The 16050-nt window shown below is 39.7% G+C and overlaps 1 protein-coding gene across 1 annotated transcript; it reads left to right on the top strand.

Annotated features, from left to right (window-relative positions):
• The first annotated feature begins 1803 nt into the window (after positions 1-1803).
• On the top strand, positions 1804-15943 carry LOC113670555 (endoribonuclease Dicer-like). Its single transcript, XM_089211156.1, has 13 exons — positions 1804-2000; positions 2216-2458; positions 2789-3475; positions 4381-4581; positions 5430-5869; positions 6450-6619; positions 7214-7346; positions 7816-8031; positions 8788-8961; positions 9277-11214; positions 11502-11673; positions 11954-12026; positions 13058-15943. Exons 2-13 carry the CDS (start codon positions 2227-2229, stop codon positions 13221-13223), a joined length of 4602 nt encoding a protein of 1533 aa, XP_089067282.1. The 5' UTR covers positions 1804-2000; positions 2216-2226; the 3' UTR covers positions 13224-15943.
• Positions 15944-16050: the final 107 nt, after the last annotated feature.

The following is a 16050-nucleotide window of genomic DNA, read 5'->3' as shown; positions in this document are numbered from 1 at the left end:
AATTTTTCATTTATGGCGCGATAATTTATCATGTATCGCGCGTTAAAAAAATGTGGCATGTCATCTATGGGCCACCGTACCCTTGCCTCTACGTAACTATCACTAAATTTATTTCAAAGTTATTAGGCAGGAAATGTTTCCAACACATTGGTCCCGGAATTTTTTTATAAAGCTTTTTAGCTGTTAAAACTGCTGCAAACTGACGGTTGAGAAGGATGCTCTCAGTAAACTCTCCTTAGCAATTAAGGTATTGATCTGTTTGTTCAGCCCGAGGGAGCTCTGGAATAACATGTTGAAGTGGAAAACGTCTCTTTTCGGATGAAATATCGTACGAAACACATAGTCTAACAGTTTTAAAGTCGGGTTCATACAACGGTAAAAAAGTTTGAGATATAAGCACTTCTAAGCGAATGACTATGCAAGATTTTTATCCGGTCAAAGTCCAGTTTCGTTTTTTACAGTGTTTTGTGGTTTGAGCTCTCCTTCTTTTGGTTGATTCAAGACTTTAAGCATTTGCTACTGAACCATGGTGAAGTTGGAACTAGACACGAATCAGTCGCACACACAGCGAAGAAGGGAGAAAAAAATAATTAAATGACCCTTGACCCTTAGATTAGATTTCGCCCAAGTTCGCCTTTTATATCTCTGGCTCACCTCTGCACGACCTGTGTCGGCCTCCTGGTCCTGAACTGTAAATTGTTTGTAAATGGCTACTGGAAGAGAGCGGTAGTGCCAGTCCCTTGTATTATCCGTGGTTGTTGTGCTATATTCGAACAAAGTAAAGAGAGAGGAGGCTGAGTGAAAGCAGTTCAAAATTAAGTTTTTAAGCTTTTCCCGCTACTTTGATTTGTTACAATGGTCTAAAATAAGCTGGAGATCAATAGTAAGGTGTCCATAATCGAACGCTATCGCTATCGCTCGCGGCATGCCTCGTCACAAGTTCTTAGTCTTACAAATTAAATGCCGCCCTCGTTGATTTTCTTGTTATGATTTGTTCTCACTTAGATTGGTTTTTTATTCATTGTTTTTATAAAGATTAAAAAAATTAGAGGAACGTTAGAAGTGGCTCGAAACATTAGAGTTTAAAAATTCGTTACGGCGACTTCATACTTCATCAGCTTTGAAGTGTTAAAATATAAATAGGTCCTCAGTGATTGACGTCAATCCTTTTCTCAGAATTTCCGTGGCACTTGGAATAAAGTCGCTGAAATGGGTTCAACACAGAAGAGAAAAATCCATCATAAATATGCAGCGTTTTTATAGCAGTGCTATTTCCTAATTCTTTGAGTATCTTCTTGTACCGAGTAAAACAACTTTTGCCTTCAAAAAGGAGACAAACAAATTAGTTCGTAACGTTATGAGAATATTAACTAGATTCCAAATGGCAAACTTTTGGCGTAACCCTTAAGGTTAAGGAGGCGTTCGCAGAAGCACCGGTCACCCGTTTGGACTTACAGCTGTGTAGAGTTCTTAAAAGTTTGGGAATAAATATTCAGGTATGCCGCATCGATCTTGTTTCCCTTGCAAAAACTTTCTTTGCTTTCAAAACTTTACCTTTCACGATTTCGAAAATTTCCTTGGAAAAATCCTGGCTTCTATTTACCATAGTGAATAGTTAACTGACATCATCAAGTGCCAAAAAAAATTTGGCACTCTTTCTTTTCTAAAGCAACCATTTAATTAATATGCATGGTTGAGTTCCATAATCAAATGTGCCACAATTTTCTTTTAGCGTGCGTGACATTGTTGAATAGATTGAAGTGTTTCGAACCAAAGCCAGCCACGTGAAATTATTTACAGATCTTTTCTTTTTCCATTTTTTTTTTCTTTTACGATCTTTTGTTTTGACGTATTCAATTTTTTCCCAGAAATCGATGCGAGGTACTTTCTCAGAAAACGTAAATATGCCATGGCCTTAATTTTGCTCGGCGAAGGATATTCATTCATTGTCTTTGACTATTTAAGAATATTCTACCGTCGAAGAAAGTTTTGAGATTTTGGTGAGGAAATTATCAGGGTAGCGAATGCCATTTCTTGATCAAAAGCGATCGATTGTTTGTCCTTGTTTCGATCACTTTTTAATTTTTATAATTTGCTTTTTGACCTACCGTGTCTGAAATAATTTCCCAATTGAATCGTCCTTCATTCTGAAGGGGATTACAATTTAGAGCTTTGCATTGACACTCAAGCTTTTTGTGATCATTTGAAATTTTAGGAGGTGACACCATGGAAAAGACTTCCGAAAGCGGAACAGGTGGAGAAGCCGTAGGAAATTTTTCAGCTCGGCCGTACCAAGTGGAGCTTCTAGAGCGGGCGAAGGAAAGGAACACCATCGTATGTCTGGGCACAGGAACCGGCAAAACGTTTATAAGTGTCATGCTCATAAAAGAACTCGCTCATGAAGTAAGAGGAAACTATAAAGACGGCAGTCGAAGAACTTTCTTCCTTACAAATACAGGTATCTATGTATGTTTTGTCTTTATGAGATCGGTTTTACCTTGGGGACGTGGGTACGATATCTCAGCGCGGGTCGGGCCGGGGTTGTGAAGATGGGTAGTGGCGGTCCTCGCATACGCACAAATACAAATTTAACGGAAACAGAAGAAGTGATCATAGATCTTTCCTTGTTTTGGTCTGATTATAACATATTGGAACTTTCGATGCCAGAAATTAAAATATAAGGTCAAGAATGTGGTTTAAATTTTTACTCCCTTGAGTTGAAAGAAGCTTGAGGATCACCTAGATATCTAATCCCCTTTTAACTAACATGTCCTTCCTTTTTTCACAGTTCCACTAGCTAGCCAACAAGCAAAAGCGATTGCCAAACACACAGACTTGAAAGTCAAGTGTTACGTTGGAGAGATGGGAGTAGATGACTGGGACGAGGCTATTTGGGAAAACGAGTTCAATACATTCAATGTTCTGGTCATGACAGCTCAAATATTCCTCAACCTGCTGTCACGTAGCTACATAACTCTTTCGAAAGTGAATCTCTTGATCTTTGATGAATGCCACCATGCCAAGAAGAATGATCCTTACAGAAAGATAATGCAGTGCTTCAGCGATTGTCCACGGCGCCCATTACCCAAAGTTATGGGTTTAACTGCCTCGATAGTAAATGGAAAAGTAAAACCTTATAAACTTGAATCGGAGATCCAAGAGCTGGAACGCACATTAAGATCTACATGCGAAACAAGTCAAGACGAAGATGTTGAAAAATATGCTGCTAAACCCAAAGAACTTGTCCTTGTTTACCCAAGCCAGAGCACTGATGAAAACGCGAACATTTTGATTGGAAAAATGTCAGAAGTCTTAAAACCAGGAATTCGTTTTCTCTGCGACTGTCGGGTGTCCAGAATTGACGAGAATGCACACTGGTACGCAAAGTTCGCCCTGAGGGAGTGTAAGGAGACATTGGATGAACTGGGCCCTTGGGCTGCTTTTAAAGTGGCAGAATACCTTATCAAGGATCTAGGTATGGTACTGTTTCAGTTTTAAGGAGAACTGTCACTGTGCCCCAAGTTCAAGTCAAGTTCTTGAAAAATCATAATACAGTCAACACGAACCAAAACGAAAGGGAAAAAAATCTCATGCCATTTTTGGCCTTTTAAGATCTTTTTTAAATTTTTGCTTTAAATCTTTATAATTACCCTGACATCACTATGCATATTCTCCATACTGTTCTCTATATATTTCCTAAGGTGCTGATAAGGAGAACTTGCCTTACATATGGAGACAGAGCTTTCTCTATTGCAGGACCTAAATTGTGGAACGATTTACCTCTAGAGATTAGGAAATGTGCTTCAGTGGCAACTTTTAAGCAATCTCTTAAAACTTTTTTATTTAAGTTAGCATATAGGTTATGAGATTCCTTTTGTTTTGAGATGTTTTTGATTTATATAGTAGATAACTTAGGCTATATTTGAATTATATTGTATATTGTAGATATTTTATATTTTATATTTTTTATATTTTATTTTGTAATTAGGTAGCGCTTTGGACAATTATTGGATTTTAGCGCTATTTAAATAAAATTATTATTATTTATTTTATTATTAACTTGTTGAACAATCAACAGCTTCTTTAGTTGGTGATCATTTCCTATATTCTTGTTACCTTAATGGTTGATTCAGGCTGGCGTAATATTTTAAGAAGGAATTGGATGCTAGTCACTCTGAGGGTCAAAGAGATCAGCCTACAGAACAGAGATTGACTTAATGTTTATTGGAAAAGAATCAGAGTGTACCAAATTCTCTGCTCATAAGACTGCATTATTCCAATTCAAGCAAAATTAACCTGGGATGGATAAAAATGCCTTTGTTGGCATCTTTTGATCAACTGGAATGCAATGTACCTATAAACCATGATATTTTCTTCCAGACAGAGTATGCAAGGTTCAAAGCAGCAAAGAAGGACGATTGTTTTGTGAGTTTAGTGCCACCCAGCTGCATCAACTGAGAGGCACTTACTGTGATTTTACTAAAAGTGATGGGTCTGAGGACAGTGGACATTGTTACTTCATGCCTAAACTTCAAAAACTTTTGAGTGTTTTCAGGGAGTTTGCTAATTCACAGTATGAAGGTAAGGAACACTCTGCTGACTGCTTTATTTATGAAACTTATCTTTTCATATCCTTTGTGGAAACTAAAACAGAAGATTAGCAAAGTGGATATTTTTGCATTTCTTATCACAGTTTGACCCTTTCACTTCTAAGATCTCTCCTGATTGTGTGCCAAACCTTCCTAAAAAACTTCAATCCTGAGAATCTGTGTTGAATTTCAAAACATTGCCTGCCTCATTATTTTTCTCTTTAATCAGCTCCTTCATATTTTGAATTATAATGCTATTGTGAAGAGAAACTTGTTTTGGTTTGCTCTTAACACTAAAAGGTGAAATGGAATCCTCTATCATAGTAACAGTAATAACATCAATAACAATATTTGATGGCACTAATATTAATGATAGTGGTGCTAATAATAAAAATATTGATGATAATAATAGTACCATAATGATTAAAATCATTATAGTAGGAAATTTAACAACAATAAAAATGATAACGATGATAACAACTCCTATAATAATGTCTCAGGAGGAGATCAATATTTAAAGGACATCTTAAACTTCTATAGCTATCTCCTCATTCAATCAAGAAATGGCTTTTGGTTGAAGAACAAATCTTAAGAGTGAAAAGATCAAACATGGTTACACCTGCTACCCAGCTTGACCCTGAGGAAGATTTAGCAAACTGTTAAAAATAATCATGTACTAGGTTTATTTTTGTTTTTCTGTTAATCCCTACATGCTCAAAAGCCTGAGCTCTTGAATTGGATCTTCCTTGAAATCTGTTTTCTGAATTCAATGTGCAAGAGTGATTTTTGGATGCCACTCTGCAAAACAGCTGGGTGATCCTCAGTTTGCTTATTTTGCAGCATCTGAAGAGGAGAAGACCCTCTGTGCCATTGTCTTTGTTGAAAAACGATACACAGCACTGATCCTCAGCAAACAGCTTAACATGGCTGCCAAACTAGATCAGGAGCTCTCATTCATCAAAAGTGACTTTGTGATTGGTCACGGCACAGGTGCAAGGGTTAGCTACTCCAGTAACACAGAGATGAATTTTAAGAAACAGGAGGAAGTGCTGCGCAAGTTCAGAAATGACAAGAAAAGACATGAATTCAATGTGCTGATAGCCACCTCTGTTGTTGAGGAGGGATTAGATATTCCCAAGTGTAATGTTGTCTGCAGGTTTGATTTCCCAAAGAATTATTGCTCCTATGTACAGTCAAAGGGCAGAGCTCGTGCCAAAGGTTCCAAGTACTACATGCTGGTGGATGAAAAGGAGCAAGTGGAAAAAGTGAATGAATTGGAGGTACATATTTTAAAGTAATAAAGTCAGTAATAATCCATACCTACTCTGGTGATTGTCATTGATAATGTTTAGCTGAGGATGCAGAGCACCAGACTGCTGTGTGGGAGATAGAGGGTTCAAGCCCCAGACTGCTTACCGACTCTCAGGGTCTTAGAATAGCTAAGGACTGTGCTGCCTTTGCTATGATGTCTGCAAATGGTTAGACATTCTAATCTACTCGTAGAAGGATCATAAGCCATGAGCCCCATCTTCTGCATCTCCTCTCTACTGGTTAGCAGGGGATGTTGATGAACCCATGCATTTCTCACAAAGAATAGGGAACATATATGTTCGATTCCTCATGGGGACTCAGAATTTTTTCTTTGTCCCACACTTGTGACAAAGCAAAAAAAACATCTTCTCTATAGATGTCATTGTTATAGTCTGGCCTTTTGATTTTTTACCAGGCTGCCTTTTAAAGCAGCTTCAAGCTGAACAGGGAAAGCTAATTTAAATATCATAAATAAATACATAACCTGGTGGAATTACTGTAAGGAATGTTAATTCTTCTTCTTCTTAATATTCATGGCTTATTCCCTAGATGTTGCGTGCTATTGAGGAAATCTTGTTGGAAAGATGCCATGATCGGCTGGAGCCAACTGTGGAGGAGTGTAATGAGTCAGTAGACACAGATTTATTGCCACCGTACATACCAGTAAATGGAAAGGGAGCTAGAGTAACTATGAGCAGTAGTGTTTCTCTACTTTCAAAGTAAGTGCAAAGAATTTGTTAACTTTGAATTGTGTTGTAGTTCTAAATTTGAGATAATTGGTTGACTTGTGTATCATTAAGTAATGTGGTTGTAAAAAGGGAAGATTTTCCTTTTATGGGTAACACACTGGGGCTCCTACTATGAAAAGGGGTGATTTGTATTTATTATAAGTATTGCTGTAAAGCTGACTGTTTGCTTCCCCACAAAACTCAAGATCACCTAATAGCAACAACAAACTGATTAACAATTGACAGCTCTTCAGTGTTCTCCTTTTCTGGAGGCAACTAGTAAAATTTACTGCTTGTATTACCTCTTATTTTTCACTGAAATCACTTGGAATTCATGAAAATTCAGGACTAGGTAAAAGGATAAGTCTACCAGTTTGATAATTATTTTTACCTGTCAAGTTGAAATAAGGGAGTACACTGCCTCTTTTAAAGCTCTTACACCACATCGAAATAAAAGTTATGCTCTTTTAAATTTTTAACTTAGGGTGTAGAATATTCTTATACTTAATATGGAGAAGACTTATTACTTATAACAAACTTTATAAAACTAGAATTATAACAATATTTCTACCTTTGTCTTGTCAGGTACTGTTCAAAGCTTCCAGGAGACCGGTTTACTCAGCCTAAGCCAGTTTACAAGGTTGAGGAAATTGGGAAATATCTGTACAGGTGTAAACTAACACTCCCAATAAACTGTCAACCACGTGAAGATATAATAGTGAGTTTGGAGGACTTCTCTTTTTTTAAATAAAGAAATAAAAACCTTACCATAGAAATTTGCCTATTTTCACTGTCATTCTCATCTGGGCCATTGACAATGTTTATCTGTCTTCTGATTGGTTATTGGTACTTTGGTTTTGGTGTTGTGACCCTCAAATAAAACTGCTCTCATTCTTTGAACCAAGTTTCAAGGAAAAGCACTGTACTTTAAAAGGAGAATTGTTTGTTAGCTCTTGGGAATTAACCCTGTAACTCTCCAAGATTCTAAAAGTAATTCTCCCAACTCACCACCATACATTTCCTTGTAAATTGGAGAGGAGAATATGGTGTTATATCAAGACAACACCTTAAAGCTGATGAACTTATATGTTCTCATAGCCTGTTGGCTATGTAACATATTGGAATTACGAGGAGAAATTACATACTAATCGCTTATAAGAGAGTCATCTCTGTCTGCATTTCATCAGGGTGAACCAATGCCGAGTAAGAAGCAAGCCAAGATGGCGGCTGCGCTCAAAGCCTGTGAAAGGCTTCACGAGATTGGCGAGCTTGATGATAACCTGTTACCAAAGCAGACTTTATCTGACGAGGAAAGTGATTTGGAAGAAGAAGCAGCAGCTGAGTCTGACGGAAAGGCACCAAAAGCTGGAACAAAGAAGAGAAGACGGCGGTATAGGAGAAAGGTAAGCAGTTGAATTTCACAATGTTGGCCTGTGACTTACTCACAGAGATTCCAACCCCATGTGATGGAAAATAGGGAGTAATTATTAGTGCCAAAGGCGCGAGCTTCTAGGGGAGTCAGGGGGCATGCCCCCGGGAAATTTTGCAAATTTAGGTTCTCTCAAGTGCCATTTCCTGAATTTTGACATCATTCCGGCCTGAGTTATAACATACCATAATGCTCTTCACGAAGAAAGTAAGTATAATATGAGTGTTTCACAGTGACAGATCGCCAAAAATTCTAAAGATTAGCAATTTTCCCCTAGTTTTCAGAATTTTATGATAAATCGGGAGAATTTGGTAAAACTCGGGAGAGCGGGAGGCAAGACATCAAATCGGGAGACTCCCGATCAAATCGGGAGGGTTGGAATCTCTGTACTCATTAAACTGTTAACTTACATATCTCAGTAGAATGTCGCAGGCAATGTCTAAGCATGAATTTTGGTGGTCAGCTAGAGGGTCTGTCGCTCCCTGAGTAATAATAATCGGCCCCATTCTTATCGGTCAAATTATAGCCAACTCAGTGATCAAACGTCGGAATTACCAACTTTTTTTAGCTTTAACAAACAAGTTATTCGCTTCTAAAACGCCGTGACTTAGTGATCATGAAACCATGAAATCAGTGTTCGAATCCTCACGTTGAACTCAAGCTTTTCCTTCGCTTCACGCTCTTGACAAATATTTACACCTTCTTCACCTAATGTTTTGTTCTTTTCCAGGTTCCTGAAGTATTTGTCAGCAGCTTGGTACAGGATTGTCAGCCCCAGTTCCTCACGACCATCACCATACAAGTCACTAAACTTACTCAGCCACAAGAGTTTGTCATTAGTGAGCGACTGTTCCTCGATAAAACTTGCACGTTTGGAATGCTGACAACGAAAAGAGTTCCTTGGGTTAGTACTTGATTATTAATATTTCATTCGTTATCAGGTAACCGAATTCTGTGGAGCAATTTTCAATCCAGTGTCGCTCTGTGATTGGTCCAGAAAGCTTGCACCTTTCTATCAGCCAATCAGCTGCAAACTAAAACCAATCACGACTTGGTCGCCTGCGTTTTCCCGCGCTTTAGGCAGTTTGGTTGTTTTTACTTTCAGTTCCCGCAATTCTCATTGGTTCCTAAAGGTCCACGATTGCAGCATATAGCACTTTTATCACACACACTGTAGATGTTGCCCTACATCCTACAATGCAATTTTTTCACTCTTCAGATTCGATCGTTCAAACTCTATCCTAACTATGGCGAAATCACAGTATCCTTGCAGTGTCACAGATCTCCTTTGCCGCGTGTAAAAATCACTAAACAAGAGTTGGACATTATTCGCGAGTTTCATCTCTTTCTCTTCAGCCACGTTCTACGCTATCCCGTGGAATTCACACCAGGAAGCGTAGATGGTTACTTCATTGTTATGTTGAAGGCTTCAGGAAGGAGTATTGACTTTGATTACATGAGAGAGGAGCTTTCGCGCGCATCCAAACAAAGCAATGGAAATCAGCGCATCGTCGTGGACGCAGTAGTAACAAAGAACTACGTTGAATCTCCACAAAAGTACGCTGTTTTGAATGTTCGTGACGATCTGACTCCGATGTCTTCGTTCCCGGAAAAGTCGCAGGGCAACACCTACGAAGAATATTTTCGCCTTAAATACGGAGAAAAGGGGTGCATTGCGAACAAGATTCAACCTCTCGTTGAAGTGAAAGAGCTCTCCCCTAGAGTGAATTTTCTAGTGGACCGAAAACTGGGAACAAAAAACAGGCGAGAGGTGATTTGTCTTGTTCCAGAGTTGTGTGACCAGAATCCCATTCGCGCTTCTCTTCTCAGCGTGTCTCAAATTCTACCATCTGTTCTTCAGCGTGTCACCTCCCTCCTCCTTGTTGCCGATCTCAAGGCCATGGTTGCCGGTGTACGCGACACAACAGATGAATCAAGTCTCCCTCCTATTGGAGCAGAAGAGGGCTCGAGAGAGGCGCCCATGGAGGTAGAAGACGATGCTTTGGACCCTGAAGAAGACGATGCGCTTTTCTCCGACATCAGGTCGATGTTCCATTACAGTCCACCATCTGCAGACCACCCCGGCTCCTCTCTCGTTCTTCAAGCTATTACCACCACCCACAGCGGAGATGCGTTTAATCTGGAGAGGCTTGAGATGCTGGGGGACTCATTCCTGAAGCTGGCTGTGTCCATTCATCTCTTCTGCACATACAGGAATAAAGACGAAGGCAAGCTGACCCAGCGGAAGAAAAACCAGATTAGTAATTTGGCGTTGTACGGAGCAGCGGCCAAGAAATCTCTGGGCGAGTATCTCCAGAGCACGCAGTTGGCTCGCGACATGTGGTGTCCTACGGGATGTCAGTTTGGCGACGTACTACCGAATCGCACCACAGGTAGCCCAGCCATGGAAGTTGACAGCGAGGACACGGTCGAGGCAATGGAAGTTGACGAGACCTTAGAGAGGGGAAAGAAGACAAAACTTACTGCTACAGAGCATGCGCGTCAGAAATGCAACACGCAAATGATAGCGGACAAGTCCATAGCTGACAGCATCGAAGGACTGATCGGAGCGTATCTAATAGACTGTGGTTATCTTGGTGCATTGCGATTTATGAAGTTTCTGGGGCTAAAAGTTTTACCTGAAGTTGACGCCAAGGACGGCAATGATTTGCAGGCGGAGAATAACAAATCGGGTTGTTATGCCAGATTTTGGCCGGATCAGACAAAAATAACAGCAGCGCAAGGTAAAGGAGATATGGTTTTCCGCCTCACTTCTGGCCTGGAAAACTTTGAAAACGAATCAATCTCGTACAATTTCCAACAAAAGTTGCATTTGGTAGAGGCGCTAACTCACGCGTCCTACCACGAAAACCGTGTCACGCCAAGTTACGAAAGACTCGAGTTTCTCGGTGATGCTCTGTTGGACTTTTTGGTCACGCAACATTTGTACTTCCGTCACGTCAACTTGTCACCAGGGGAACTGACTGATATACGACAGGCCTTGGTGAACAATAACATCTTTGCCACCCTTGCCGTAGAACACAACTACCACAAGTATCTGAAGCATATGTCTCCAAAGTGGTTCCAAACAATGAAGAACTTTATTGACAGAGTGGAAGATGAGGCAGAAGAGAGGAAAGACAATCAGCTACAAACGGTAAGGTGAACTTTATTCTTTAATCCTTTACATCAGTTTTCTTATTCTCCATTCTGTCCTCCATACATTTTCTAAGGTGCTGACAAGGAGAATTTGTTTAACAATCAAGAGGCTCTTTCGTTGGTGATGGAGACGTTTCCTTTATTCTCGTGACCTTAACATGTGATTTAGGGCCGACATTGAAAGGAGAAATTAGGTGCTAATCACTCTCATGGGCCAAAGGGTTTGTGAATATCTTCTCCAGTTGATTTATAAGGAGTATTTCTTTGGTAACATTTATTTGGCAGGTCACCGCTGACCCATTTATTATCGTGTCTGAAGAGGAAGAAGAAGGAATCGAGGCGCCTAAAGTTCTTGGTGACATCTTTGAATCAGTAGCAGGCGCGATATTTTTGGACAGCGGTATGGATTTGTCTAAAACCTGGGATGTGTACTACCGCATGATGAAACCCTACATCGGTAAGTTGGCCATCGCCACCAGCGAGGGTGGATCACCCTCCCATCCAGGGAAACCACCCCCCCCCCCCTCGCCCGGGAAAAGCCTTATCAGTAGGAAGCTCCGAGGTCTTTCTTGCAATAAGCTGGAAAAGGAGGGAGAACGAGTTAGAGAGAGTATACTCAACATGGCGTTAAAGGATTTAATCCTAGCGATCAACTCCAAAGTGTGAAGGAAAGCCATTGAATAACGAACCTAGAGAAAAATTCTACAAATATTGATTGATTTACGTTTTCGATTCAGATGAATACTCAGTGAACATACCGCGAAATCCCATCAGAACTGTCTACGAGGAAGACGAGGACGCTGACTTTGGGTGAGTGTACAGTTCAAGGTTAACATTTTTTATGGTTGGTTGACTCTCTCCGCATACGTCTCTTACTAACTGCACCAAAGGTGTAAATAAATTTAGAGAGTAATAGAGTGCATTTTTTCCAAGGACAACATTTATGATGAGCGGAAGCAGTCTTTAAAGAAATTGTGGCCGAGTGCGGCAGATCTTTCCGAAAACATGGACCTGTGAATGTGTATAGAGCTAAAATTACCTCAAAATGTCGGAAAATAAAATTGTTCGGCGTCAACGAAGAGCGCAAAAATAGTGTGGCACAACGTAAAACTTGTCAACATTTTTCTCTCGAAATAGGGAGATATTGAGAAAGATTACACAGACCTGCGGAAGTGGCGCAGTTTAATCTACCAAATTGCATAATCCTACTCTTACATAAAAGTTTAATCGTCCTTTCAAGATCTACATACCAGTCTGTAAAGCATTGAAAAGTGCGAATGACAACTTTTATATGAAAGTGATCAAATGTGCTTCACGTAACGCTAAGCGTTTATTGCTTTTTCAGGTGCGTCTTTTGGCGTGCGCTTCTTTCATCTCACACGCATTTATCGAGCCAGAGAGGCCTTGTCCGCCAATTAACTATCAAACAATGAGTTCTCCTGATAACGCAAATTTTTGTGTTTTTTTCCAACATCATCTCTCGAAATAGGGAGATATTGAGAAAGATTACACAGAACTGTGGTAGTGGCGCGGTTTCATTTACCAAATTGCATAATCTTACCCCTACAAAAAAGTTCACTCGTCTGCTCATGATCTACACACCAGTCAGTAAAGCATTGAAAAGCGCTAATGACAACTCGCGCACAAGAGTGGCCGCATGTAGTTAACGTAACGCCAAGCGTTACTTGCTTTTTCAGGCGCGTCTTCTAGCTTGCGTTTCTTTCATCTCACACGCATTTACCGAATCAGAGTGGCCTTGTCTGCCAATTGGCTATCGAACAATGGGTTCTTGATCACGCAGATTTTCATGTTTTTGTTTTGTTTTGTTTTGTTTTCTTCAGGAAAGCGAAGACCCTTGATGATGGTAAGATCCAGTGCACTCTGAAAGTGGACTGGGGAGAGTACAATGGAAAGGGACCGAACATGAAGATTGCTAAAGCTACAGCTGCCAAGCTTGCTATTGAAGGACTGAAAAAGAAATACGCTGCGGCGTACGAGGAAGAGTAAGACTCAGAGTGGGCTTGGAGGACATCAATGTTGCGGCAAAGGTGCTTTCTTAGATTTGTATTGTTGAGATAATGCTGTGGAACACTGTTACAGTAATAGGAAGTAGATTTCTTATGTACCTATGATAATATTTGTACATTATCTTCCACAATGAACATCCCTTTCTAGGAGCTACGATTATGTAGGTGACCTACCTGATATGTGTTGTAGTTGTAAATAGTGAAGCTGAAATGAAATAGAAAGTCCTGTGTAAAATAACTTTACATAAATGAGAGAATAGTTTGTCATTACTCTTTAAAAATGCCGCGTAATTCCATAATAAATAATAATTTTAACTAGCATAAATTTGCTTGAATGTGTATTACAAATGGCTACGTTACTCGCTCTCCGTGACGGATAGTGAGATAAGCGGTCAAAAGAGGATAAGCGAGCATGTTCGCTTAAATTCTTCAGAGACCGAAATAAGCTCTCACAGGAGGAACCCCAGTTTGGTTTCTGCGTCTAATTAAAATTAACGCTTCTGCTATTTATCCACCGTGTGACCTTTTATTCGTGACTTCCTCAAGAATCTATTGGTTTAAAATAACGATGTCGTACGCCAACTTGGTGAACGTGGCGTTTATCTCAAGCATAACAGTTCGTTGATACTTAACAGTGTCATAGCTACTTCGCCTGCGCAAAGTGAGACGAAGTGAAAGTCTATGTGGCGAGAGAAATCTCTGCTGTGTGCATTTTGCTAAACCGTAAAACATACCTCTGCATAGTAAGAAGTCGCTTTGTTTTAGAAGCCTACAAACTGTTCTTCGCACAGTGTTAGGTACTGTACAGGACACCCTTTGCCAATGCTCACTAGAAACAACTGTGCAAGACGCCATCTTGCTTAAAACTTAGACCATTTTCACTATGCGTTGCTCCTCAAGTTTGAAGTTGTGTTTACTCAGGTACACACCTGTGAACGAAGCGCACATCCAGGTGGAAGACAATGCGTTTGCATCTCACATGTGTCACTTGTGGATTTGCCTAGGCACGTGATTTGATTTGAGTTTCGCTTGTGAATTTGGCTATCAATGTTCTTTTTTTCTTTATCGTTTGGTTAAGAAAACGTAGTCACTTAGGTTTGCTTTAGAGAGAGAAATAACGAAAATTTTCTCGACGACCTAGATTTTCCTACTACATTTAGTAACAAGATTTCCTTACAGCCACATACTTCATTATGCATACATCTCTTGGATAAAGAAATCAAGGGCAAAAATAATAGATTCCTTACCTCTCACAAATCACGACGGCGACGGCAACGAGGACGTAGCAAAAAAAAGATCTAATGAGCAGAACAATAGTTCAGCACCTGCGTTTTTAACTTTGTACATTTTTAACTGTCTTCTTCAAAACAACAACGTGAAATCACCAAAATTTGCGTCGTCTGCGAACGGAAACCGCGACGGCAAATTATTTGAATTTCCATTTGGAACTTAACACTGCTTATATACGTTAAGCTGAAGTTGAGGTGTGGCACGGTTAGAGACGGTAAACACTTACAGCCATTTTCGAAATTCTAACTGAAAATAGACATTCATTTATCAATCGACGTCTACCTTGGCGTTGCCGTCTTGAGAGCTAAAGGTCCCTTACATTAGTATTTGTGACCGCATTTTAGAAACGTTTTTTAAAACCTGGTGTTTACCATGGTGGTAAAGTTGCTGACTGACCTCATAAAAATTTACTTTAGAAATAGCTATTCAGTATTTGTGCGTGAAAAAATTCAACTCGGTTTTTCAGATTCTTAGTCATTTGGAACCCGTGACAATCTTCCCCACTCTTCACCACCCTTGTTCCTGATTGCTTTCGTCTTCCCGTTTCGGTGTTTGTTTGTTTTTTTTCTATCTTATCGAGCAAAATTAATTTCGTTTCCTTCTCGTCTTCATTCGCGACAAAAATCGCAAAATACCTTGGTGCAGCCCTTAAAAAAAACGCATAAAGGATGAAAAACATTGTGAATTACTGATAAGGGACCTAAAACAGTCAGCGCGAGAGCGCCGAGAAAGCCATCGATTAAAAGATAAATTTACATTTAATGTCACAATAATCAAAATTTCGTGAATGCCTGATTGTGTTTATCATCTCTTACAGCGCCACCCTCTCAGCTATAGCTAACATATGTGAGCAGTGTTAAGTTCCAAATGGAAACTCAAATACTTTGCCCACGGTCGGGGTTTCCGTTGTCAGACCACACAAAATTTAAATAATTTTGGTGATATCGTGTTGCTTTTGCATGAGAAGGCTAAGAAATGTACAAAGTTTTAAAACGCACGGCGCTGAACTATTGTCCGGCCAATTAAATGTTTTTTTTTTTTCCGCCATGCCCTCGATGCCGTCACCGGCGTGGTTTGCTTAGTGTTAAGGTTCCTAAACTAATTCTTATTTAGGTTCCACGAAAACACGTATAAATTATTGACTGCAGGTGGTTTAGTTATGACTACTTTTTGTTCAACTTTCATGCCTAATAGCCTTTTAGAATGATTTACTTTAAGCTCTGCTATCTGTTACTTATGTTAATAATATGTTTTCATTTAGAGGTAAGTAGCTCATGACGAGAAATGAGTGTCAACTTCAGAACCGTGGTGTACTTACACCCATTTTCAACTACTTTAAGGAAAATATTGTAATATTGAAAAGCGTTCAAAGGAAATCTAATAAAAAATTTCGCTAAGGTTTTTTGTTAATCAGAAAATTCTACCGCCTCAGTTTTCTCTGTATAATCAAACTGTTATTTTAATCCTGATATGTTGATAATGAAAGCAAAACGCTTCGTAATATTAATGCTGTCAAA

Source organism: Pocillopora damicornis, chromosome 7 (genome assembly GCF_964200805.1).
Source record: "Pocillopora damicornis chromosome 7, jaPocDami1.2, whole genome shotgun sequence".
Classification (NCBI taxonomy): domain Eukaryota; kingdom Metazoa; phylum Cnidaria; class Anthozoa; order Scleractinia; family Pocilloporidae; genus Pocillopora; species Pocillopora damicornis.
This window is presented reverse-complemented; position numbering and strand designations above follow the sequence as displayed.